This window comes from Culex quinquefasciatus, chromosome 3 (genome assembly GCF_015732765.1).
Source record: "Culex quinquefasciatus strain JHB chromosome 3, VPISU_Cqui_1.0_pri_paternal, whole genome shotgun sequence".
NCBI lineage: Eukaryota > Metazoa > Arthropoda > Insecta > Diptera > Culicidae > Culex > Culex quinquefasciatus.
In genome coordinates this window covers 154,613,237-154,641,224 of record NC_051863.1, presented here as the reverse complement: position 1 = coordinate 154,641,224, position 27,988 = coordinate 154,613,237, and the positions used below count along the sequence as shown (strand labels likewise).

Genomic DNA, 27,988 nt, shown 5'->3' with positions numbered 1-27,988 from the left:
AAACGCTTACTTTAAAATAAATTCTTTATTGTTCTCAGGTATTGGTGCAATTTCACTTGTGTCACACTCACACTCATCTTATTGATAAATTTCTATCAAATAGTTTTTTTTAACAGTAAAAGTACGATTCACTCAAGAATCTTTACAAAATTAACAAACAGGTTTATCTTGCGTGTCTTAAAAGCTATCTTTGCTGTTCCAAAAGATGTAGCTCTGTTTTGGTATACATTTCACTTTCTGTTCTTACTTTTAACGGAATCTGCTCGCGATATGTTGTATATAAATTACATCTTGAAGTAGGATAAAATAAAATAAATGGACTAGCCGCAACACTGTAATTCTCGCTTTCTCTCGTTCCCATCCTCTCCAACTCCTAGCATCTTTTGGTCTGTTCAAAAATGGTTTTTGCACCAGCACTTTTCTGCCCCCAAAACCCTTCAAGCTCAGCAATCACGCTTCCGTTTCCTGCTCGGTGATGTCCTGCTGGATTTCCTCCGGCGTGCGCAAATCGATGGCAAACTTTTTCCGCAGCGGCCTTCCCTTCACGTCGCCGCCGATCGTCGCACCGCCCTGCTCTTCCGCTTCCTTGACCCGCTTGGAGTAGTCCTGGAAGGAGGCGGCCAGCGCGAACGTCAGCTTGCGGGCCATGGCGCTTTAAAATTGAGGAAAAAAATAATTATTCCACAATCAAATCAGAAATTTTCAAAAATGATCCTCACCGACTATCACAGACGAACGCGTGCACCTCGAACGGATTCTCGTCCTTGAGGTTGTAGTTTTCCTTGACCACGATCATCGCGAAGACGCGCGTGTACACCAGGTCCTGCACGCCGTACGAAATGGTGTCGATGGTGAAGTTGGTGAGCGCGTTGTGCTTCGAAGTGACCGTTTCCATGCGGACCCCGTCGAGCGACACGGTCAGGTTGCAGAACGGCAGGATTTTGTTCGGCGGGAGGCTCTTGGCGGCACTGACCTGTGAAGGAACGGTTGAAGAAATTAGCATCAGATTCATAAATATAAAGTTTTCATTTAATAGAATAGAATCAAGATGCTCATTTAAACAACATTTTTAAACAATTTTTAACAGTTTTGAACAGTTTGAACAATTAACAAAAACCTTTTTAACAATTTTAAACAAATTTCCACATTTTTTTTACAATTTTTAGCAATTTTTTTATCGATTTTTAACAATTTTTGATTTTTTACAATTATTATCAGATTTTAACAAACTTCAACATATTTCAACAATTTTAAACAAGTTTTAGCTATTTTCAACATTTTTTTACATTTTGAACAATTTTGAACATTTTTTAACAATTTTAATAATTTACAACAATTTTTAACAACCTTTAACAATTTCTAATAAGTTGTAACAATTGTCAACAGTTTTCGACAATTTTTAACACTTTTTTTTAAAAAAATTACAATTTTTAACAATTTTCAATTTTTTTTAATAATTTCATTAATTTTCAACATTTTTTAACAATTGTTAGCAATTTTTAACCCTTTTTAACCCTTTTTTAACATTTTTAATAATGAAAAAACAATTTTTACAATTTCAAACATATTTTAACAATTTCTAACAGTTTTAAAATAATTAATATCAATTTATATTTATGATATCATAATAATATTTAACAATTTTTTCACAATTTTCAAAAAATTTCAGCAATTTTTAACAATTTTTAACCATTTTTAACAAATTTCAACAGCTTTTAATAATTTTCAACTGATTTTTACAATTTTGTACAATTTTTAATAATATTTACCAGTTTTAAACAATTTTAAACAAATGTTTAACATCATTTTGTAATTTTTGACAATGTTTAACAATTTTTAACCATTTTTAAACTATTTTTAACAATTTTTTTTTGTCAATTTTCAATAACTTTTAGCCATTTTAAAACTTTTTTAAACAATTTTTACCAATTAAAAAAAACAATTTTGAACAATTTTGAACATTTTTAACAACTTTTTAACAATTTTTTACAATATTTAATAATTTTTAACAATTTTTATTATTTTCTAACAAATTTTTACAGTTATTAACAATGTTTAACTTATTTTAGATTTTTTTTGAAACTATTTTTAAATATTTTTTAACAATTTTAATCAATTTTAAACAATTTTAAACAATTTTAAACAATTCTAAACAATTTTAAACAATTTTAAACAATTTTAAACAATTTTAAACAATTTTAAACAATTTTGAACAATTTTAAACAATTTTAAACAATTTTAAACAATTTTAAACAATTTTAAACAATTTCAAACAATTTTAAACAATTTTAAACAATTTCAACCAATTTAAAAAAAAATTAAACAATTTTAAACAATATTTTATAATTTTTTAAAATTTTAAACCATTTTAAACAATGTTAAACAATTTTAAACAGTTTTAAACAATTTTAAACAATTTTAAACAATTTTAAGCAATTTTAAACAATTTTAAACAATTTTAAACAATTTTAAACAATTTTAAACAATTTTAAACAATTTTAAACAATTTTAAACAATTTTAAACAATTTTAAACAATTTTAAACAATTTTAAACAATTTTGAACAATTTTAAACAATTTTAAACAATTTGAAACAATTTCAATCAATTTAAAAAAAATTAAACAATTTTAAACAATATTTAATAATTTTTAAAAAAAAATTAACCATTTTAAACAATGTTAAACAATTTTAAACAGTTTTAAACAATTTTAAACAATTTTAAACAGTTTTAAACAATTTTAAACAATTTTAAACAATTTTAAACAATTTTAAACAATTTTAAACAATTTTAAACAATTTCAATCAATTTAAAAAAAATTGAACAATTTTAAACAATATTTAATAATTTTTAAAAATTTCAATCCATTTTAAACAATGTTAAACAATTTTAAACAATTTTAAACAATTTTTAACTATTTTAAACAATTTAAGCAATTTAAGCAATTTTAAACAATTTTAAACAATGTCAAACATATTTAAATAATTTTAAACAATTTTAAACAATTTTAAACAATTTTAAACAATTTTAAACAATTTTAAACAATTTTAAACAATTTTAAACAATTTTAAACAATTTTAAACAATTTTAAACAATTTTAAACAATTTTAAACAATTTTAAACAATTTTAAACAATTTTAAACAATTTTAAACAATTTTAAACAATTTTTAACAATGTTAAACCATTTTAAACAATTTCAAACAATTTTAAACCATTTTAAACAATTTTAAACAATTTTAAACAATTTTAAACAATTTTAAACAATTTTAAACAATTTTAAACAATTTTAAACAATTTTAAACAATTTTAAACAATTTTAAACAATTTTAAACAATTTTAAACAATTTTAAACAATTTTAAACAATTTTAAACAATTTTAAACAATTTTAAACAATTTTAAACAATTTTAAACAATTTTAAACAATTTTAAACAATTTTAAACAATTTTAAACAATTTTAAACAATTTTAAACAATTTTAAACAATTTTAAACAATTTTAAACAATTTTAAACAATTTTAAACAATTTTAAACAATTTTAAACAATTTTAAACAATTTTAAACAATTTTAAACAATTTTAAACAATTTTAAACAATTTTAAGCAATTTTAAACAATTTTAAACAATTTTAAATAATTTTAAACAGTTTTAAACAATTTTAAACAAATTTTAAACAATTTTAAACAATTTTAAACAATTTTAAACAATTTTAAACAATTTTAAACAATTTTAAACAATTTTAAACAATTTTAAACAATTTTAAACAATTTTAAACAATTTTAAACAATTTTAAACAATTTTAAACAATTTTAAACAATTTTAAACAATTTTAAACAATTTTAAACAATTTTAAACAATTTTAAACAATTTTAAACAATTTTAAACAATTTTAAACAATTTTAAACAATTTTAAACAATTTTAAACAATTTTAAACAATTTGAAAATGAGTAGTTTTATACTTTTATTCACTTTTGATAACTAACGCCTTTAAAAAATCAATTGTTCAAATATGAACTATGATGTAACACACTGAAATGAATACCAAAACTCTGTATTGTACGATAAACATATTTTATAATTTATCAATAAAACTGAATTGAATTGAATAAAAATTCAATTTCGTACAAATCTAAATTATTTTAAATATTTTACAAAAAAAAAAAAAATAACAGATCATACAATTTTAAACAATTTCAAAAATTAAAGGCCGTTGCATTTTTTTGTCAAAAACGAAGCTTTCGATGTATAACAATCGATGATTTGCCTAAAACCATGTTTCGTTAATTTTTGGGCCCGTTTTTTCTATTGTGCGGCTTGTAATTTAATTTTTTTATATTTTTGGAAAATATTTGCATCGTCCTTACTAATTTTAAACAGTTTCAACAAAAATTTGAAAAAATTAACATCAGGGAATCAGGAAACATATTATACGTAAATTTTAACTTCAGTGTTTGTCTCATAGTCAGAAACAAAAAAAAACAATAAAATGCTTTAAAAACATAAATAAAGTTTTGTTTGACTGCATAGAAAATGTTATGTAATACGAACTACTTTTATTATTATTTTTTATGCATTCAAAAACTGCAAAACACTTCCAAACTTTTTTTTTAAATGTAAACTATTCAAATAAAACTCTGCATATAAGTCCTGACTCAATTATCCGAACTTACAATCTCCCAAAGTTCTATTATCATGTTTCTCATAGCTGGTGTCGAAAGTTAAACCGGTTATGAAATTCAAACTTATATATATTTAAACTAAAAATATATCAGAAAGTATATATTAGGGTGAAACAAAAATTCCTTTTTTTATCATTCACTGTTGACGTTTTAATTACAATAGATACAAAATAAGATTGTTAACCCACTACTGCCCATTTTTTTTTTAAATTTATTTTTTTATATGTGTCATGTTAGGGAGGTTATTTTGAGCAACTTTTGTTTTGCAAAAACAAAACGTTTTTTTTGTTTTCCTCTGTTTATTTGGAGTTTTTTTTATGCATTTATCTTGTTAAGTTTTTGTTTTCTATTGGAAGTTTCGGGTCTACTCTTCAATTCCAAATAATTTGTTTGGCTATTTGTTGTTTTTCATAAGTTTCCGATCTCTTTTTCGAATGTGAGCTATTGGATTTTTTTTAAACATGCAATATTAGCTATTAATCCGAAAAAAAACATTGTCAAAGTCACATAAAACAAGAAAAATCATCAAACCAATTCTTTTTGGATTTTTGACGATTTTTAAATCGAAGTCCACCCAGAGGCCGGGTTGGATTGTAGAGGGTTAATTAGACAATTAGCATTTTTCCAAATGCATTTTTACAGAATCAACCTTGTATGGGAAATAATTAATATCTATTTTTTGAACAACATTCTAAATACTTACTAGATGATCGACGGGTCGCCTCGTGTGCTTGATCCCCCACAGGCCCCTCGCGAACTGGCTGCCCAAATATTTGACCTGTGTGAAAGCCGAAGGAAAAACCAAAAAAAAATGAGCAATGAGTAACAGGGAAAAAAACAAAGTAATAACAACTAATTAAAAGAAAGCAAAAGTTTCAATACACAATCGCCAGCCACAATCTAGCTTCGGTGCGCGAACCCAAAACGGAAGAAAAACAAAACCAAAAACTCATGCGAAAATGAGAAGATTACAAAAGAAAACTCCACTTCGAGCTCATATCATAACTCAAATTTGATGATTACGTTGCACAAAAGAGTAGCGACTTCCAAAAAATCACTGTCCACTTTCGATTTCTCGCAGAAGAGGGTGTTTGGACATGAGTTTTTTTTTGTTAGCCTTCTTCTATTTTGGAGAAAAGTTCCGGCCCACGGAAAGAAATGACCGGCAGATGCGGTTAATTAGCTTCCTTCCTTCTGTAATGGTGAGCGTACGCCACTGATTCATTAAACACGAAAAGGTTAGTTAAGTTTACATCTTTCTTTGGTTTTTTTGATCATTATTGATCACCATGGATGAGCATAGTTTAATTACTTGCAACTACAGTCAAGCAATTTTAGTTTGACCCTTTGAGGGCCATTTTTTTAATTTTTGCTTTTGAGCAAATTTTTTTCCGTTGGTTACTTACTAAGTTTATTTACATTAAACTTATTTTTCATGAAATTTAAAAAAAAATTGTCTCGTGCCGCGTGATCCGCGAACGAGCTAATAATCACCTTAAATACCAGCAAAGCCCATTATATTAGTCCACCATTTTTCAGGTGTACACGTGGATCATAAAAGCGAAACAATCAAAGCTTTTCGGCATTGGAAAACAGCACTTTGCCGAACAATGGAAATGAGCCATTATCAAGTTTTTGGCGGAGAAGTGAGATGTAGCGGCGATCTACTCGATGATGCTCTTTTGAGTGAATTTTGAAGGGCAATTAAGTGCTCGGTTTTTGGAGGCATTAAAGTGAAAGGTAGAAAAGCAGTAACTTGTAAGCAAACGTTTGCAGTAGTCTTTAATAGGTGGTACTAGGAATTTGGTAATCTATCATGAATCTTGTATACAAAATTTGATTTGTTTGATTCTCTTAATTGGAATTTGCATGTTTTTTCTCGAAGCCATTTTCGACCAAAATTGAATCCTTGAACGTTTGCGTGCTTCAATACTGATTCTTTTCCAAGGCAAATTTTGATTTTGGTTAAATAAAAATTTAAACTTAAGTTATTTTCAAAAAGGCAGTTTTATTTGGAGATTTATTCGTTTATAATGTCATGTTCCAATTGTGTTTAACGTTCATGACGGCATTAAATAAAATTACAAACAAAAAGCCCCCAACTGCCCCACATAACCTTTTTCCTAGAACATAGCTTCGTTACAGCATAATAAAGCAAGTGGTTCCGTCCGACCAACATTTAAATACCTGCAACCTGTAAACGAGTCGAGACTAGCAGTAGCAAAACGCCACACACACAGGTGCAGTGATCATCCAGTTAGAACCGACCGACCGACCACGACTACGGATAATTATTTTTACACGTATGGTTTGGGATGGGCAACAAACGAAAAAAGAGAAGAAGAAAAAAAAAACACGACTAAAAAGAATCAAAAGCCAAGCGACGACTCTCTTCCATTATGAAACGGAAGTCAACCGTGAACTTCCGTTGGATAGCGTTGGGGCCCTTCCCTGGACTGATTGAGGGACTAGCTGATGGACGGTTGGTTGTTCTGTACAGCATGGAAGTACAATTTAAATTTCGTGGAGACTAGACTCATCATCGAATATGAAACTCACGTGTGGCGTACTAGTCGTGAGCGACGAACCTCAAATGTTGGAAAGTAAGTTCGGTTTATTTTTGCCTTCCTCACCTACAAAATCACTTGAAAAATGAACTTCTTAATTAGACCTTCTAGACCCACCTTCACATATACATAATATTATCTACTCAGGATTCTAAGCAAATGTCTGTGAAACCCGATTTTGCCCGTTTTGGTCTCATTCGATCCGTCTTAGGGTCCCGCAGGTCGCTATTGAAAATTATAAAGTTTAGTTAAGTACTTCGAAAATTATGCTAAAACGATTCTGTCAAATCTTCGGAAAATCTATACAAGGCTCCCTACAATTTTGCGGGCTGGTAAAAAAATGGCCATTAAAATCTGTATCTTGATAATGAAAAATTGATTTTCCGATCGATTTGATGTCTTCGGCAAAGTTGTAGGATATGATTACAATTTTTGTGGAAAAAATTGTCACGCGGAAAAAAATGAATTCCAGCAGTACGTATTTTTTGTTTTTTTTTTTTGGATTTTGACATGATTAGGGAACAGAATCAGGATGGTCGAAAATTCTGGTACCAGCGATATGAATTTTATAGAAAATCCTAACCTAAAATAATGTCAAACAAAATTGCAATAATTGTTTTCAGATGCAAAACCAAATTTGCAATCGAAAATGGCTTTAACATTTTTTGATTAAAGTGCAATTTTTCGAAAAAGTTCATTTCTTACAATTTAAAAAAATCACATTTAATATCACTGTCCTTGTTCACATTAATGTCCCATATGCATATTTGTCACTTTTGAGCTTATTATTCAGATTGATTCAAAAACATTTTTTTTTCGTTCTACAAAACCGGAGAAAATCACAAAAAGAAAAAATCCCTGCAAAAAACTATATTAAAAAAAAAAAAACAGAAACAAATTGCAATAGGAGAGTGTGGGGTAATTTGGACACCCTAAGGAAATTGCTCTGCCACGGGCTGTATAGATATTTTAAAGGAATGTGGATGGCATTAGAGGATACCAGAGACCATATTCGATGAAAAATGTCATTCATATAAGAAATTTTTGATTAAAAAAACAATTTTTAACGCAAAAATTAAAAGGTGTCCAAATTACCCCCACATTTTTTGGTGGGGTAATATGGATACCCCTATGGGGTAATTTGTACATGCCTTGTGGGGTAATGTGGACACCTTTTGTGAGGTAATTTGAACACCTTTTGTGGTCAAATTTGAACACTTGTTGAAGAATAAGTTTAACATTTGATTCTATGAGCATGATTTTTATCCTTCAACCAGGTTTTTTAATTGCTTTTATTTTGATAGTATTTTTTTGCTTACAATATTTCATCAATGGTTAAAAAAAATTGTTTGATAAAATTCTTGATAAAATTATAATTCAATAGGAAGATAACAAATAGTTCTGTGTATGTGTATGATTAAATTATTTATACTATAGTATACATTATTTATACTATAGTATAAATAATTTAATCATTCATCCTGAAATGATTTAAACATTGATTCTGGATTAGGCACAAGTATTGCTTTGAGCGATGAAAGTGTCGTTTAGAATTTTCTAAACCAATAATTCTATAAAGAACTAATTAAATTGAAACGATCCATTTTTTAATTTTACATTCCGTAGCCTTTCAAATTAAAATATTATTGTAAACCAGCATTAGAAATTTCATAGAAATTAATTAAATACAATCAACATTAGAGTCTACTTGAACACCAAATGTGCAGTAATCATATTTTCATTTATTCGAATATTAAAATAAATTCATCTTAATTAAAAAATAGGGTTTTTTTTATTTCTCATTGTTTTCATTCCTTTTTGAGTGTTTTGACATTTTAAATCTCTCTAAATTTATCTAAATCCCTTTATAAGCTCAACCAACCATGAAAGTTACTTTTTTTTGGCTGACAGGTAGTCTTTCAGGTATGTCCAAATTACCCCACAAGCCATGTCCAAATTACCCCCATGACACTTTCTATAAAAAAATGCTTTTTTTGACGATAAAAATGGATAAAATAAACATTATTTATACGTACATATCTCAGGCATCGTCCAAGCAACCACCTTAAACAACAATTGTCCACTTTATTGCAATAGAATTCCTGCAAAAGCTTATTTCCCAACCTTCAAAACTTAAGGCAGTGCCAACCGGCCTTCGGAAGCTTTTACATATTATACCAAAACTACTTAACGAATTCCAGTTTTTTGGTTTGTCCATACTCCTAGGCCATAACTAGTACTAGTCTTATCACTTATGCTGCCGTTTTCACTTTATATCCGAAAAAATGATTTTGAAGGGGTGTCCAAATTACCCCCACTGTCCATATTGCCCCAAACTCCCCTAATTTTTATTTTTTGACATTGTTGATCGGACTGTGGGTTGCTGGGATACAGCCTCTTAAAGTTTATTAGGTATTTGTGAATATTGTGAATTGTGAGATTTGGCAATTCCGTCGTGAAACTACTTACTTTTCCTGTCATTCTCGAGCGACGAACTGGCCTAATTTTCTCTACCAAAAATAACAGAATGAAAAATTCAAAACCAGTGCTAAAAAGTTCTACTTTTCCCAACTAGCCCTCATTTTTCTTGGAAACAATGTAAAAAATAGAACTTTTTAATGAAAATGATTCCAAAATTTTAAGCCGTTTTTTTTTCTTAAGAATTTTTCGATCTTTTTGCTTTTTTTGATTAGCCATGGAATTTTTAGTTTATAAAACTTGAAATAACATTTACAGTGGCTTAAATGCAAAATAGATACAATAAAGGGATTAAAAAAAATATGTTTCTTCAATTTCCGAATTCGAGATCAAAAGTTGGGTGAACGAGTGCTGTAAAAATCAAGTTTTGCAACAAGTATTCATTATTTCCATTGTTTAGGAACAGTTTAACAAATTTTCAAATAAATTGTTCACGTTTTTGAAACTCTTTTGTTTGCTCTCCAATTTTGAAAGTAAATTTTGGAGACTAAACCTCTTGAACAATATTTGTAATGATCTGATTGGAATTTTATTTGTGAAAACCCAAAACATTAAAATTATTTACAATAGCCTAAATAACATCGTAATAAATTCAAAAACGTGCACCTTGAACTGAGCTCTGTGCTCAAATCCTTGACATTTTTACGCGCGTGTTTCCATGCGAACGATTTTCACGCCCATTGATCCTAACCGTTTCTTTGCAGGCAGTAGGTGACCTTAGCCACATAGCCTTAACTTGAGCCAAGTTCAAGAAAAACGTACTCCACTACAATACCTCCAAAGCGTTCAAGCTAAACCTGGTGTTTTTAGTGCTCCACGTAACTCACCTTAAACGTTATGGGTAAATCTTTGATGGTAACTTGCACCTCCGGCGTCTGAGCCTCATTGTTGTTGGTAGCGATGCTATTGTTGTTGTTGTTGTTGCTGGCGTTATTGTTATTCGTGGTAGCACTCATGTTGGCGGCGGGGATGATGGTGGTGGTGGCCGTTGCAACGCTCATCACAACCACACATAGATTGTCGTGTCACGTTTCCAAAATTTCTCCCCGAACACAAAAAACTTCTTGCACACTACCACAAAACAATCACTTAACTCTTTCCCTCTTCTTATCTGTTGGTCGTCGCGCGTAGATCTCAAATGATTCTCACTCACCGATGATGAACTTTCTTCGCACTATCTCATCACACTTATTTCATGTTTTCGCGCCGCCACCGAAAATTGCAACCGAAAATTTAATCACGCTCGCTCCTCAGCAAACAATATCACAGCCTGAGTTTCTCGCCAAAATCGTCGGTTGTGAACTTTCGACTTTTTCCGTTGTTGTTGTGGCGGCGGCCACCACTACTGCTTCTACCGTTTGTACCGTGAAAGACCTCGGGGAAGACTGATGACATTGGAAACTGCTATGGCCGGTTGTTCCCCACCCTATAGACCGGACCGTGCCAGTCTGGTGATGATGAGTTTGGTCGCTGGTGAGGGCGGTCAACTGTAAAGTAACGACGATAAAAAAAACGAGATTCAATGATGAAAAAATTAAACAATTTGTCATCCACTAGGTTAGTGGATGGCGTGGAGATTTTGGACAGGAAATGACGAGAAATAAAAGTGATGTTCCGACTTGGTGAATCAACTAAACTGAACTTAAATGAACTGGACAAAATGGAGCAAATTTCATAACCGAATGGTTGCCCGCATAAAATGTATTTTAGCGGAGACCAAGATATTTATGCACCAGGGTTTCTTTCTTTTTTGAAAATATAGGGCAATGTTTAAAAATCAATTTTTCATTTCGTTTAATAAAATATATAAATATTGAAATAACAAGCCATAGTTTCAACATTTGCCTGGAAAAAGTGTTTTAAAATGCATTTTACACTAGTTAAGATATTTTGCAATCATTAGCTTTCAAAAATGTAAGATCTGACGAAAACTAAAATTTCAGCAAAAAAAAAACTTTTTGCTATACTAAAGATCGAAAATTTACAAAAAATCAAAAGATTTTTAAATCAACCCAAACATGCTAAAAATGATTCTAAACGCAGGAGAATGTATTGTAAAATTATTTCAGCTGGTTGCACTTCAAACTCCATTGAAATTTTGAAGTTTATTGAGAAAAAAATTTATGCCCCTGATTTTCCGGGCCAACTTTGAAGGGGGAGGGGGGGGGAGACAAAAACTTTAAATAAAATTTGTACCAGCCTAAACAGAAATAGCCAAAAATTTCTGGATTTAATTTTATTTTACATGATGAACACCGCCTACTAAGATAATTATAATTATATCAAATTGTGACGAAACACATGGAACATGTTTCTTAGACCCATTAAAAATATATCTGGCGGTGTTCTAGTCAGATTGTGAAAAACACTAGTTTCTAAAATTTCCGACCCCGGTACGGCAATATCAAAATTCACAGGGAAATTTTGCTTACAATCCGAAAAAAATGCAAACATCGTAAGTAGCGCTGATTCCGAGATGTTTTTTTGGGTTTCAAGATCTTGCGAAAAAGTGGTATTATATTAGTTTTAGCTAGTTTTTTTTGTATACGTTTTGAAGATTTTTCAAAGTCTCGCCTGTCATTTTGAAACTGTTTTTTTCAAGATTTCAACGCCGAGTTACAATTTATAACAAATTTTTGATATTTACAAAGCATTATGTTTGTAATAAACTCCAGCTGGACCCGAATGACTGTTGCAAATAAAAAAGATAAACTCCATAAATTTACGTAAATACTAGTTTACATTTTCCAAACAACCCGTGCATTATGGGTTTCCTATGTTCATAGGAGCTTTTAACACTTGTAGCACAAACGGGGTCAAAACTTACGCGAAGCACCAAGGGGGTCACAAAAGTTGGAAATGCAACTTCAACCGGCTGTATCTTGGCGAAAACTCAACCGATTTGGATGATTCTTGTTGCATTCGATCCGGAAGAATGTCAAGAATCACCTCCAACAAGGTAGATCCAAAACAGATGCGTCTACCTTAAATTATATTAAAAAAGGCATTTCCAACTTTTTTTCTAAGGGTTGTATGAGCCGGTGAAAATGCATTTCCAACTTTTTTGACCCCGTTGGGGCTACAAGTGTTAAAAAAGTTAGCGAGAATTTTAAAAAAGTTTCAAAATTTGATTAAAGTTTAATTTAAAACAAATATGAAATAAACCCACAAAAATCTGAAAAATACATTAAAATGCTACTCAGACGAAATAAAAACCTGTTCATAAGCTTTCTTTGTCAGCAAAATCGTAAAAAACTTTAAAAAAATCAGAATCATACCCCGATGATTTTTTACGGACTCTACGCAAGATTCCTCTTCGAAAATTCTTATGATCATACAAAGTTCAGAACTTTTTTGAAATTTTGTAAACTAGTGTTATACAATTTTGGTGGTGTTTCCACAAAATTCGAGACCTCATTGTTTTCTCCAAATGTTGTGTTTTTAATTTTTCAATGTTGTAGAAAGTCGTGACCCTTGGTTTAAATATCATAATCTTCTTAAAAAATATCTCGTCTTTTCATAAAAGATAGATTATATTTTCAGTTTCAGCGGTGGGATATATTTTTTTTTCTAAATAAACATTCTAAATTATTCTCCAGTAAGTTTTTAAATTATTTTTTTTTGTGAAACAAGTTTTTGCCATGCAATTTGAGATCAATCAGGCACATCCATCATTCTAGAAAAAAAAACATCAAAAATTGGGCAGCCCTGTCCCACCAAGCAGTCTTTAAATATCTTATCTAGAACCATCAAAAAACATAATAGTCTATAATGAAAACAACAATAAAAAACATAATAATAGTACACTGTTCCATCGCTCCATTCTCTTCCACTGAAGCATTTTTTTTTCAACAATGTGTTTGAAGAACACCACACACAGGCAAACTTGCTGATGGGGAAATTAATACGAATCTGTTTTTAATAGCGCTCTATGTAGGTGTATAAAAGTGAACGTGGAACCTATTGTTTATCAAATTGCGTCGCGACACCGTAGATTTTTTTGGGTTCTGTTTAATGTAAAATTGTGTTAAGGGTGAAACTAATTTTCAATTCATTTTATTTACCGAGATAACAATTTTACAACTTGTGTGAATGGCTGGTTCATAGAGATTTGGTGTTCCTTGCAACTATTTCCTTTTCATTAACCGCTTGGTAACAGAAGGTTCTTCAAATGCAATTAAACAAAAACTAGGGAAAAATTGGCCAAAAAACCTAGTGAGATCGGGGTGAAACTAATATTTTTGAAGAATTAGGAGAGAAGAGAATTTTGTTTAAACAGAGAAGTTTGTTCAAAAGTTAATATTTTTCAATTAGGTCAGCAATTTATAAATGTTTGTGCACAAATATTACTCTCTCATCCACCCCTTCAGCTTAACTTTGAAAAATCACGTTTTATGATAGATTAATGAGGTTGGAAAAGTGCCAGGTTATGCATACATCCAATGCATCATCTGTTTGAGAGACGGTGAGGATTGAGGCTGACGGTTCATTCATTAAATTTACTCATATAACACTTTCCGATTTCTCAACTTTAAAGTTTTGGAAAGAAAACTTTGAATTTAAAACGAATAAAAAACTTTTACTTTCAATGAATGTGGTTCAATTTAATCGTCTTGCCATAAAAATATACATATAAAAAAAAAATGCGGATCGCAAAGTGTTGCTTACTGCATCTCTAGTCTGAGCGAATGGCCAGATTTTCGCACACCTTGGCGTGTTTAGGGTGCAATTTGGCAGCAAACAGTGCCTGTAGTGTCTCGCACCGTCTCAGGGCATTCCTGGGAGTTTTGGCGAGGTTATGTTTACGGCGATCTCTCATGCGCCGGCTTTTTTTTTATTTTGTTGTTGTTTGGACGTCTATGAACTTTTGTAGAACATCACGTCCGAGTGTAGAATCTGGCAGCGGTTCTATTTTTGTGGTGTTTTGGATAGCTTCCAAACATGCTCTAGGAATTTGACAAGTTGCCATAATGGCGGCAAGATTCGCGTGGATTCAGGTTAAACGCGTTGTTTTATAGCAAGTACGTTTACTTGCCAAATTGGGTACTAAAGCCCTATGTAAATTTTTATGAACAACGGTAAAAAACACGATTAAAAACCATTTCTGATCACTTTTTTTCATTTTAATGCAAATTTTTTTTTTGACAAGACAACATTTTTTCGATGGATCAACTATGGTCCCCTTGGAACGAGCTGTCAAGTAGGAGCTTTTCTGTCAAGAAGGACCGCGAGGTTAATTTTTCAAAATTGATTTAAAAATCCATTTTAAACTCTTTGTGGTCGTACAAAGGGTCAATGTACTCAGAAAAATAAGCTTTATCGTTGTGAACAATAATATCCCAAATTTAAGCTTAATTTTAGGACCCAATTGTCGATAGACTTGTTTTTATTTTTATGGAGAATGCCGTGAAATTGTTATGTGATGCCATAATGGCAACATTTAACTTTTTACGGTTTATGTGCTACGGTGCGATAATGTGGCCGCTCTCAAAACTGTACCCTAAACTTGGCACACATCCGTGTATAATACAACCTTTTACTCTTCAAATTTACTAATGTCTACTGACTTAATTACAAGACGCAATCGCGATGATGACGGGAGCGCCGTGCACGCTGATTCAATTACGACGATTTTATGTTTTCTCACATTTGCGCACAGTTTTGCCTAGACACAGAAACTTTTTTCACCCAGACTGAGCCGCCGCTCACGTCGGGAGTCGGATGTGCTGTAACACTCCCCTCTGGTTCGGCCATGAATTATGAGTAGATACAGTGAGAGCAGTGCGTAAAAATTGCACGGAAATTTACCGGAGCTCCGGTTATTTCACTTTCGTGATTGAATATGTTTTTGTTATCGTCAGTTTTTGGCATGGTGGCGATTTTCTAATCAAAAAAGCAGTGTTTGATCAAGATTGCCATAATGGCGGTTTGACAAGCGACGCGGCGCGCCTTTATGGCAGCGCCAATCGGCCATTATGGCACTCTGTCACACTCGACAAGTACTTGTACACCGATAATGGCGCGATATCGCTTATCGCTACAAACGGAACTTTGCAATCAATTGTTTTGTGGCAGTGCTGCCAGGTTGAAAAATTGGCAACACTGGAAACAATCTGGCAACTCGATTTGGATTAAAAATAAAGCACGGAACAGTGGCCGGCCAAGCATTGTGTAACGCACATCCGTCCGAAAATAACAAAAAGCACTGAATAAAAAAAAAAGAGCAAATGAATAATGCATAATATAAGATGAACCACAACCAACAGGGGGACTCGCAGTAGAGTACCTGTTGCACGCGAAAAGAGTGCTATTTGATACAGGTGGGTATGAATGAAAATGATTTGCAATTTTAGTTTTTCGCAACTCGTAACGTCGGCAATTTGTCAGTGAGAGGCTCACCCTCGGTTGGTGATAAGACACTCTTGGTAGCTAAAAAGTGCGGTGATCGATACTCGAAACTAAAACGGGAAGTCGGACCATTTGTGAAGTTGAAAAATGGATGAGCCCAACTAAAATGTAGTTTACTGAATACGTTTGAAAATGTTGAAGCAGATTTCCAAACTTAGTGATTTATTTGATTAAAGCGACTTTAAAGTTGACCCACTAAATCCTCTACTTATTTTGAGCAACTTATGTTTAAAACAATGAGCTTAAATTCCCTGTGTTATGCTCTAATTTATATTTTAAATTCATTTATTTGTTCTTTTTTCCTGGTTACCATCGTTGAAAATTTGATTGTTTTTTTTTTGCTGTGAAATTATCATCATAATTCGAAGACAAAACAAAAATTATGCGCACTTATTTTCATAATTTGGGATAACAAGGTGCAGGTGGTTATGTTACACATGACTAATGTGACAAAGAACCTGGCAAAAAGCTCTTAAAATTTTTCAGACTGATTTGAGACTTATTTTAAAATTTCGTGTTTTTCTAACTTTGCAGGGTTTTTTAGAGTGTAAAAATGTTCTACAAAGTTGTAGAACAGACAATAACAAAAAAATGATATAAAAACATAAGGGGTTTGCTTGTAACCATTACGAGTTATCGCGATTTTACGAAAAAAGTTATTTATATATAAAATTTGTTCTGAATGAAAAAATACCCTTCTGGCTTAATGTAGATTCGAAATGTACATTAAATTTCCCTTAAAATTACATGTTCCAAAAAATTGTACAGTTAAGTAACGGAAAATGGCAGAGTTTTTCCATCTTTTTAAGTGTTTTTTTCAATGATAAATACGTTTTTTCGGAATTCTGAGTAAGCCATCAAATCGGGCGTTATATAAATGTCCCTTTGACACCAAATTTCTATCCCATCACCGTTTCAGGCTGCAAATTATTAAAAACACCTCTTTTTTCGCATGTTCAAAAATGGAAGGGGTCGTACCGTCCCTCCGTCTCGAGATATCAAAAACGGACCTCGGAGTCGTGATCAGGGACAAAAGTTACCCGCATATCGAAGTGAGCTCGAGGTAACTGCTGTGTGAGTTGGCAGAGAATTACCCAGTTGTAAATTTGAGTTAAAAAAAATAAATAAAACATTTAAAAAAAAAATAGATTTTGTTTACCCTGTGATCAACACGTCAAAAGCTGTATCAATTAGGCGAATACCCATTTCACCCCTAATCTAACAAATTGTTAAAACATATTTTTAACCATTCTGAATAGCATTTTTTCCAATCAAATTAAGAACTATTTATAAGGATTCTGAATACAGTCATCTGGGCCGAATCGGGACACATGGAGCGAATTGGGACAGCTGTCTAAACAATGTTGCAGCCTAATATTTTGATATTTTTGGCTGGTTTCGGGTAGACCAGATTCAAAGCAACAAAATGTGTACATCCATTTCCAAATTTGAAACTAAAGATCTTTCGAATGCAATTGGGACAATTTGAATTGATGAAGTAAGAGAAATCAGAGCTATAAAAAAATATGTTTTTCGACCTCAAAATTCAAGTCGTAGAGGGCTCATATTTGGCATGAGTTCTGTCTGAGAGACAATGTAATAAATTCTGTAACATTCTTAATAGTGGACCAATCTTTTCACTCTCTTTGGTAAAATTGTTCCCTGAATAGCAAAACATGAGCTCATGAGGTTTTTGCAAAAAAAAACAAAAATATTTGGTTCAGAAGAGAGTAACGTTCGAGAACATTTAGAGAAAAAATGGCAAAATATAAGATTCTGACAGTTTCTGATTTTGAGGTGAACAAGAAAGTGTGCCTATGATAGTGAGTGGACCCAAATCTCTATCAGTCAGAATTCTACAAAAACTGCCTTTCAGCACAGTTTTCTAAGATCATTTACCTGTTTTTAATATAATTTGATTATATTTGTCGGTGCTAGCACCCAGCTCCACTTGTTCCTAGCGCTATTCACGTAAATGTATACCTGCGTATAAGAACTTTGCCCGAACACCCTTCAATGCCAGTTCTCATCAACTTCACTTTTTGCATACACCTTCTACACGTAAATCCCATTAGACTTAGATTTCCGCAGTGAAGGTCGTGTGCCTCCCCTTCCCACCTGTTGCTTGTCTCTTCTTTCGCCTTAAGCTTCCACACGTGTTGCTGCTTATAAACGGTTTGGAAAATCTACCGCCCACGAAACAATTACTAAAATTTCCACAGCAGGCAGCTAGCAGTATTGGAAGTATGTGTTTATCCGAGGGAAATATCATTGCGCTTTCTTCCAATTTACGCATTTGAAGCGTGGCCGTGCGAAACAAGCTTCAAATTTTGAACTCCAAACAAATTGCAAGACAAATTGCCACTTGGGCATTGTTTAGAGAGGGGCAATTTGATACTTGTTGGACAAAAAATGGTTTTGATTCTCTATCCTGTTTTTGGACAGATCATTCAATACATTTCTTGCAAAATAATTAAATTCAAAGTCCAAAGTCAGAGACCGATGTCGAGGGCAAAATGTTGAACAACAATCGAACTCATTTTGAACTCACTCCTGAAATCATGCAGACAAATGCACTTTTAGGCGGTGAGCAAAAAGGGTATCCATAAGATTTTTCGGATTTCCCACTGGGGTGGTTTCGGTTTCGAGATTGTTTATAGCCAATTATCAGCAGCTGGTTGTAGATAAACAATTCTTGACTTTTTTTTGATAAGGTCCTATAAACAAATGTAAACATTGAGTGTATCCCGCTTACTCCGATGGACTTTGACATAAGGTGTGAAAGGGATACACTCAATGTTTACATTTGTTTATAGGACCTTATCAAAAAAAAGTCAAGAATTATGGATTCATTTTTTTGCTCTTCTACACATGACAATGTATAATTTAGCTTGAACACGGAGAGACTGTGCCCAGAAATTTTAACAATTGGAATTGTTGATTTTACTTTTGTAAATTTTAACAAAAACGTACTTGTTATTGCCAATATTCCGTTAAAATAACTAAAATTCACTATTAATTTACTAACCTGTTTGTTGAAAATGCTAGAGGCAAAAAGCTAACAGATTTCCCGAACTCGAATGAACGTGCTCGACTGTTAGCTTTGGTTTTATGAAAATCAAAAATTTTGTTGGTTGAATATAATTAACAATTGGTTAAATATTTAAATGATGAACTTGGGTTTGTTTACGTCTGTCATTTGAAGTCAGGATTCGAACAAGAGCGGTCGATTTGTTGAGTTTGTGTTGTTAATTGTGAAGTAAGAGGATGAGAAAGGTGAAAATCGCACTATTTGGCTAAGTTGAAGTGGCAAATCGAAGTGCACACTGCTGCAACTGTGGAGGTGCAATTGGTGAGTAAGTTTGTTGATGATTTCTTTGCAGGTGATAAACTATGAAGAGCAAGACGAGGACATTCGCAATGGGGACCTCTGATGCGAGGGGACTTTATGATAATGTTTGGAGGAAAGAGAGGGGCAGTGGAGGGATGAGGCGGGCCAACACTTGCACGGGCAAATTTAACAAAATGTTGGTTAATCTAAGCAAGTATGGGTTTATTTTTATACAACAATGTATCTGTTGTGATTTTAAGAAAACTGAATCATCAAAAACCTTCGTGCTTACGATGGGTACAATTTTAATGAACCATTATTTTTTCAGAATCATCAACCATAAAATACATGGAAATGCGCATAGTATCAAAATAAAAATTCGATGATGGGAAATGTAAAAAAAATAAAATTTATAAAATATATACAAAAAAAGATATTAATATTTTAAAAATGCTGTTGAAAAAGACTGCTCAAAACTCATAATATTTTTTTCAGGAATCGGAAAACGTTGAATAAATTGAATCAAATGCAGTGAAAGTGTGTTGTCAAAAGTAATTGTTAAATTAATGCAAGCTTGGTAAGTAGCATTATTGATATTTCTTCTTTCCTCATTATAATTACATTTATTTACGTTCTTTTTTTTCAGTTTATAACCAAAATTAAGAATTTTGTATATTAAATTACTAATCTATTTCACATGTCTATTTGCAGCAAAAGGTTCACTTTGGTGAAAATTCTGTGTCCCACCACAAGAAAAATAACTAAACCTGAGACCGTTGTAGATGATGATGACTTATTGGATGATTCCACAGTGATGGTAAGTGAATACAACACTTAATTGTATACAAAATAATAAAAATATAAGCTTAAAACTTGGTGAAAATTTTGCACGGTTTCTACTTTTAAGGAATTCACGAGAGTTTAACATGTTTCATAAATATGTTTAACACAATTTGTAAAATGTTTTTTTTCAATTTTAATTTTTAAAACATTAATCAAACTTTACATGTTTTATAATAATAATAAAATACAAATAAGTACAAGTACAACAAATTAAATTGTGAGGCATTAATATAAAATTTACTGCAATATCAATAAAAATATTGCTAACAACAGCTAATTATCGACTACATGTACGAATATTTTTCTGTATTCAAGTAAGACATTAGTTAAAATATAGCTAGAAATTCGGCCCAGCCTGTATCGTTATATAATTAAAGAAAATATATATAGACACTAACATAAATTGTGTTTATATAAGAAATGTTTTGTTATAAACCACTAATAATTTGCTGCATGCAAAAATATTTCAGTTGTTACAACGAAAAAAAATGTTAAAAAATAGTTGAAAAATATTGTCCAGCCTGTTTTTTACAGAATATTCCACAATATTTAAGCTGAAAACAAAAAAAAAATAGTTAATTTTCTGAAAAAAATATTCTAACAGTCGACTGCTAGAATTTTTTTCGGTCATTTAACCAACAAAAATGGCAATTCTAACTATTTTTTTAGTTACTTTTAGCAACTGGTGGTCAGCAATTTCGGGTTAACAAAATCAACAATCGATTGTTGAAAAAAAGCTGTGTAAAAAAATAACCCATACTTTTAGTTAAATTAACCAAGATTTTCTTAGATTTGCCCTGGCCGGTCTCTCCGTGAAGTTTAAATATAATTTAAATGTTGTTGAGCTAAACTAATGTATCACTTGTAAAAAAAACTGGTGACCTAAAAAATCAGAAACCTCGCTTAAAAATCAAACACAATCATTTCATACAATACAATACGGCACAGAGCAAGACAAATCCACACGATATCATCAAAATGAATCTCCTAAAATTTAAATTTTTGGGCCGTACCTAATGGTTTGGGTAGTAGGGCGGAGGCCCCAAGTACCACCTGGTCTTTCCTAATTTACGTAACTTCACCCAGTCTTTTTTTTTTCCTTCCACCAAAATTTCATGAATGAAGTGGAAATCCAACAAAAACACCACCGTGGATGCTCCCCAACCGATTAATGCAATATGGCGCCAACCGGGGTTGTTGTTTTCCGTTTTTGATGAAAGTACAAACTCTTCACCCCGATTCATCATCTTCGTCCAACAACCAGCTGTGCCGTTGGTGGGCAGTGGTCCTCAATTACGTGTGCACGTTGGAAATGCATGCACAGATTGCCGTGTAAATCTCACTTTTCGACGGCGACCACCGTGGACGAAAGTGACTTCACTTTCTTTTGATTTCGTGGCACCCACCGCCAGAGCAATATACCCGAAAGAAGATGGCTCTCAAGCATCGCGTGATGAAGTACACTTTGTTTGGAAGCTGAATGGGGATGGTGCCCAAAGGGACCACAAGTTCCCACCCTCGGCTGATTTGAATACTCTTGTTACAATTAGCTTTTTTTTTTTAAATATATTTACTTTTCTAAACTTGGAAACCATTATTTCTGGAGCAAAAAGGTAAAAATAGGAAAGCTATTGTTTAACATTTTGAATTTTGTGAAAAAGCTTATGCTAGGAAAAAAAAAATCATTCTTAAAATGTGGCAACTTTTGAGCCACAAAAAAAAAAAAAATATTGACAAACAAATTTCATAGAGATATGAATTTTCAAAAAAATCATGAATTATCAAAGATATACATAAATATTAAACGTTCTCAGAAAAAAAATCAAAATCATTTTAAAAGCAAATTGAAGGTTGCATTTGAAAAGTACTTTCAATTGTTTCTACAATTGAATGTACCGTTTTCAGTTGTAAACCGTGAAATAGTGTGTCTGCCTACAATTAAAATCAAGACATTGTTAATTTGCTATTTGTTTTCTAAATTCCTCAATTTAACAATGTGATAAAACGTCATGATTCGAAATCCGGACAAATTTGCTTCGAATTCCGGACACTCGATATTGCTTATGAACCGCACAAATTTGGACTGAAATGTTAGTGAATGGCAATAAGCTGTTAACATCAAAACAATCGATATTTTAAATAAGAATTTGCTAGAATTTCAGGAAATCAAAACCATAAATTTCTGCTTTGCCTTCCCGATGCATCGGAAGCCTATGAAATATTTCAGAGAAATGTTTAAAATTGTTGGTAAACTTGTAATTTTATTTTATATAATTGTTTTGGCATTAACTACAGCGTTCAAACAAACTTTAAATGAAAGTTGATGTTAGAATTCATCAAATAACACAGTTTTGACATTCATAATGCGATCTTATATCCAAATAATTGATTAAACAAGATGAGGTGTCCGGGTTTCGAAGCGTCCGGGAATTCGAGTCATGACGTTACCGCATCTTGGCAACTTTTAAAAATGCAAAATGCAAAATCATTATGAAAATTTTCAATCTCTTAAAAAATACATATTTTTAAGATTGCAAATTCAAGCATAACATTTGAAAAGGGTCAACATTTATGTTAGGTTGTTGACATCAAGATAACCAAATTTAGGAATAATATATTGAAAAAAGTTACTGTACAATACGGCAAACAAACAAACGAACTCGCACTTTTTCTTGTTTGATAGTTACTATGCCAATCCTGTAAATTTATAATCAAGGCAAAATGTATGAAAGCTTACGTTTCTGAAAACAAATGCAAGTAAACAAACAAAGCAGGCAAACTGTCATACACGAAAACGCCAGTTTTTGTTTTGTTTGTTTGCCGTAGTGAAATAGGTCCTAATGTTTTTTTTACCGTCATCTGGGGTGAATTGGAACTACAGTCTGAATAGGGACAGTAGTAGTAAGAGCACTTAAAGGATTTAAATTTGGAAATGGATGTACACATTTTGTTGGTCTGAGTGTGTTCTATCCGAAACCAACCAGAAAAATCAAAATATTGTGCTCTAACATGGTTAAAACTGCTGTCCCAATTCGCCCCATGTGTCCCAATTCACCCCAGTTGACGGTATTCATTTAATGAATTTTAGGGAGTCTTGTTTTCGTTAGCAACACCTGCTTAAAGGTGTACAAGGTTGCCGAATGAGTAGCTAACACTAGACCCTTCAATTAAAGCTACTTATAGCGAAGAACAAACATTTTATCAAGACATTTGCCACTGATGGCAATCAAGGGACTGATAAGGTATAAAATCAAACTCATGTACCATTTTCTGTTAGAAGAGGCTGATAAAAAAAATACAAGATTGAGAGCTTTAAATTGATTTTTCACATAATGTATTCTAAATTTGTGAAATCCATCATAATTTAACATGCATAAAAATAAAAAAATCAAGAACCAACGGTTGAAAAAACAAAGCCTACTTCTCAGTGCACGGCCAAGTAAATCGGAACAACGTGCCAACCTGGCAGAAAAGACAGCCGGTGCTGCCCTTTGTGGCAACGTGTGCTGTGCTGATAAGATAACAAATGTACCAGACATTTTATACACCTACATTTACCTGCAATTTAGGTTCACCATTCAGCAAATGAGAATGAATCACGGTGTTTGTTTTGTTTCATTTCATTATTTTTGCACTTGTTTGTTAAATGAGGTCACTTTTTCACAATACATTTGAATTCGTGTAAACTTAAATCTTAAATGTTGACGATATTTAATCTCTTTTCAATATAATTTAACTTAATCAGTATAGAAAAGGGAAAATTTATTGACCAGCTGAGTCAAAATTTATCGCAATGCATTCAATCCTTTTTAGAAACTGCCCATATGTTCCACGCTCAAAAGGTAACAAACGTCTTACTCACCTTTTTCGTGACACAATGGTCCGGAACGTCGATTTTATTCGCAAGCTATTATCGCGCCATCAACCTCACGTACAAAGCCGCTATAAAAACCTAAAACGAAGCCGGACAAGAAACCATATTCAACATCAACCAGATGGGCATTTCAGTTTGGAACGCGATTAACAAGTACTCCAGTTCGCTTCAGCCGTGAATCACTCTGTTTAGATCCATGTCCGGCCAACAACGCGCCACTTTTTCGCACTTCACTGACAGCCAATTAGCCGAATCCGCCGAGCCAAAACGCGACTGGTGAATGCTTTCTGTTATTAAAAATTTGTTTATACTTGGGTTCACACACTCACTCACTCACATTAGCTCGTAATCACTCACTAAATATAGTTATAATCCCCTTGTTGAGCGTGTTTACGGACCAAAACTCAGCAGTATCTAATTAGAAAAATTAGCGAGGGCGCAATCGATCGATCAGTTTTTAGCACTCTCGACGCACCGAGATCGAATCTCGCATGCGACAAAAGAATAACACTGAAAAACAAACTATATTACCAATCAGCAGTGCACCCAACCAGCTGTTTGACGGGCAGAAATGGAACTAAAACGAACCAAAACGGCTGGCCGAGAGCAGTTGAACAACGCGCAAAAAAAAAAAAATGGAAGAGAGTGAGAGAGCCGCGCGGTGCTGTATCCTTATCAATTTTGTTTTCAAATGTAATTTCCAGACGCGCTAGTGTGAGAAGTGATGTGCATTTTAAAACGGAAATTTCGCAGTCGGTTGAGGGTTACGTAAAGTGGTAAAAATGTGATAATTAACATTAACATTTGGTATATTTACAGAATAAATATGTTTTCAGCATAATGAATGTGAATTTAAATTTATTTCATTAAGGGGTTACATACATGTAAAAAATCATAAAATTTAATATTACAGAAAGTTAACTAAATTCACTAAAAATATGATTTTCAATCACTCCTGAAAGTTCCATGAAGATATTTCGTGCCTGAACTAAAGAGACGATTTAAGTTCACTGTTTTGCCATTCGCAAAGCGAACTGTCAAACTTTATGAACGTTTTTCTCTAAATACCGAGTTGATTTACGGGGGCCACGATATCTCGAGATGGGATGGACCAAATTGGATTTTAAAAAAAATACAAAAATCAAAAAATTACGATTTTTTATATGAAAAACATAAAAATATTATCTTTTTTTATATTTTTTTTATTGAAAATCAGCTTCGTCATGCACACAGGACCGGTTTAACGAGTCTACACCAAAAGGTTGAGCCAATTTAGTCAAAACAGTGTTGAGATATCGTGGCACCCGTATTTTAAAATTGCTAACTTCAAATAGCTACATCTCGGCAATGATACAACCAAATGTCTTCAAACTTGTTTTGGATATAGATTAAAATGTATATTTTAATGCCCTGAAAACAAATTTTAATGAAAGTTTAAATGTGTGCCCATACCATCCTCTGACATTTTAGCTGATTTACATGTATGTAACCCCTTAAATTGTGGGTTTTAAACTGTAAAACCCCTATCATCTTCAATTTTTTAAGCACAAAATAAAAAATATATGTTTTGCTTACACAATAATTCTGTGGTACTGAACATCAGAATTTCACCAACATGCAATATTTTTTTAAATTAAACAAAATAAACTCAACATTACAAGTTGATTCCACTTTCTGAATCTTGAATTAGGTGGAACATTTTGAAATGGATGGAATTATAGATTGTTTTAATAAAGTTTTATGATAGTTTTAGATCCAAGGTTTAGATCCAGTTTTATTGTGATAAGTTTTACTTTTTTTAATGAAACTAATTTGATTTCAGCAGATTTTTAAATTGCCCTGGAAATCATATTGTAAAATATCTCCTTTTTTTAATAGGCGTGATAGCATTAAATAAATCCCATCAGCGTTGCTTTTCCCCCAAACATTTTAAAATGCTTTCATAAAATCAATAAAACTCCGAAAAAATAAAAATGCAAATTCAAAACAAAGGTCACGATGATTGTTATGTTTTACTACGGATACAAAGGTAAAAAAATTGGATAAAAATAAGTCTTTAAATTTTTACTAAATCGTCGCTTGTGTGCTATCTTGTGACCAGGGAACGAACTTAGCCACCCAGTTTTGTAAAAAGTCAAGGGTGCTGTGCTTTAGATGTCACCTGCCCCCAGTTTTTTTCGGTGCCTATTATAAGCACCTCAGGTTAAAGGTGCTTATTTTAAACTGATTTTTAAAGAATAATAAATATTCTAAATCAATTAAGAGAAATGCGAAAAAGGTTTCTGTGTGAAGTGTTGTGCGATGAGAATCAGTGTTTTTTTTAAATGTTGGCAAAGGTGAATGAAATTTTGGTCCAGTCTCGGACAATTAAAAAAGTGCTTCCCCTAGCTTCTCCGAAACGTTTAGAAATGATTTTTTTGCACAATTTTGCTCAATGGAAATTTTCATGTTTTTGTTCCATGCTTATGGAGATTTCTGCAGGTAAGTTATCTAACTTACATAAATTAAGAAATTAACTTTTGAAGTTGAAAAAAACAATTAGAAAGGTGGAAACAGAACCAGGTTCCAAGTGTTGCCATTTCCCCGTAATTTTTCATGTTGGATTCTTTTATTTACAACACTTTAAGCATGAAAGAATTTAGACACCAAATTTTCATATGAGCACCAAGCACCGCACCTGATTTTTTTGAAGTGCGGTGCTTATCAAAGTTACCTTACTACAAGTGCGGGTTCTTATTTCCCTTCCCTGCTTGTGACACGTCTGCTGTAAAAAGATACGACGTGTCACAAGATAGCACACAAGCGACAAAATAACAACGTTGGTTGCAAATAGAAGGATGAAATACTGTCGTTCACAATAAGACTCGCCACTCGTAGCCACCTCGTTACAACACCACTTAGTAATTCGCGTTGATAATTATGTGTTGATACACAAACCCTAGCTAGTAATGCCGTCGCGACGCTACACCTCAGAGAACGGTCACAAAACAACAATAAAGCACTATCAACCAAACGTCCAACGACGCAATCTACTGTGCACAGCACACTACTCACATGTTCGGGCAAGATTACATCAACGTACACTCACAAAACACGCAAAGCCTACTACGGACGACACCCGTCGGGAGAAAAAAAAAAAAAAACTAGGCACTTCCGGCAGCACTAGGAGCACTTCAAAGAGATTTAGCGGCAATTGCATCCGACACCCACACGCGCACTGTTTGCACTGTTTGGGCCCCAAAATCAAACTGGCCACCGGCGGCGGCGACCAAACAGAGAAGCGTCGCCTCACTCACTGGGTGTTGGAGAAGAGAGCAAAGAGAGAGGGAGAGCGTCGAGCGCTCTAAGCGCACTTAGTAGGCTTGGTACGCGTAAAGCAACGCAACAACAACGGCGGCGTCGACAAAACATGTGCGCGCGGGCCAACTTCTAGGCAAGTTGAGGCTAAAATGTGGAAAAAGGGGTCGATTTGCGAATGAATGTAAGCAAAAGGTAAAATTTATATAAACAAACCGTTGAATGGTGGCAAAAAAACGAGCTACAAATTCACCTGCCCTGACTTTGACGGTGGCCACGTGAAATGTGCGGAGGGAAGAACAACCCCTCGGCGCGCGTGAGTTGCCATTTCCCATTAGAAGAGGGCACACCGCTGCAGTGTAGTCATTGGGAACATCATCATAATCGGACAGTGCAGTGGTGTGTTTTGTTTGGGGTAATTTGGAGAAGAGTGGAATAGTTTTATTTATTTTGATTTTATCAAAGCTTGAAACGTCGTCAATTTGACATGGACACAAACTTCAACCGTTTTAT

At 32.7% G+C, this 27,988-nt stretch overlaps 1 protein-coding gene across 4 annotated transcripts; it reads right to left on the bottom strand.

The window, feature by feature from the left end:
- Window positions 1–6: 6 nt before the first annotated feature.
- On the bottom strand, window positions 7–27,414 carry LOC6050837. 4 transcript variants are annotated; one of them, XM_038264434.1, is made up of 6 exons: window positions 27,233–27,414; window positions 24,167–24,256; window positions 10,550–11,209; window positions 5,381–5,455; window positions 720–973; window positions 7–652 (listed from the first exon to the last, which is right to left on the bottom strand). In XM_038264434.1, exons 3-6 carry the CDS (start codon window positions 10,721–10,723, stop codon window positions 451–453), a joined length of 705 nt encoding a protein of 234 aa, XP_038120362.1. In that variant the 5' UTR covers window positions 10,724–11,209; window positions 24,167–24,256; window positions 27,233–27,414; the 3' UTR covers window positions 7–450. The 4 variants fall into 4 exon arrangements, with proteins under 4 accessions (XP_038120362.1, XP_038120361.1, XP_038120363.1 ...); XM_038264433.1 differs by lacking the exon at window positions 27,233–27,414 and adding an exon at window positions 24,710–24,804; XM_038264435.1 differs by lacking the exon at window positions 24,167–24,256.
- Between the last annotated feature and the right edge of the window lie 574 nt (window positions 27,415–27,988).

Excerpts from the sequence above, each read along its gene's own strand:
- LOC6050837 (XM_038264434.1), bottom strand. The coding sequence starts at position 10,723 with ATGAGCGTTGCAACGGCCACCACCACCATCATCCCCGCCGCCAACATG. Across the intron at positions 974-5,380 it reads GGCGACCCGTCGATCATCTA|GTCAGTGCCGCCAAGAGCCT; the intron begins GTAAGTATTTAG and ends GTTCCTTCACAG. Across the intron at positions 653-719 it reads GCGTTCGTCTGTGATAGTCG|CGCCATGGCCCGCAAGCTGA; the intron begins GTGAGGATCATT and ends TCAATTTTAAAG.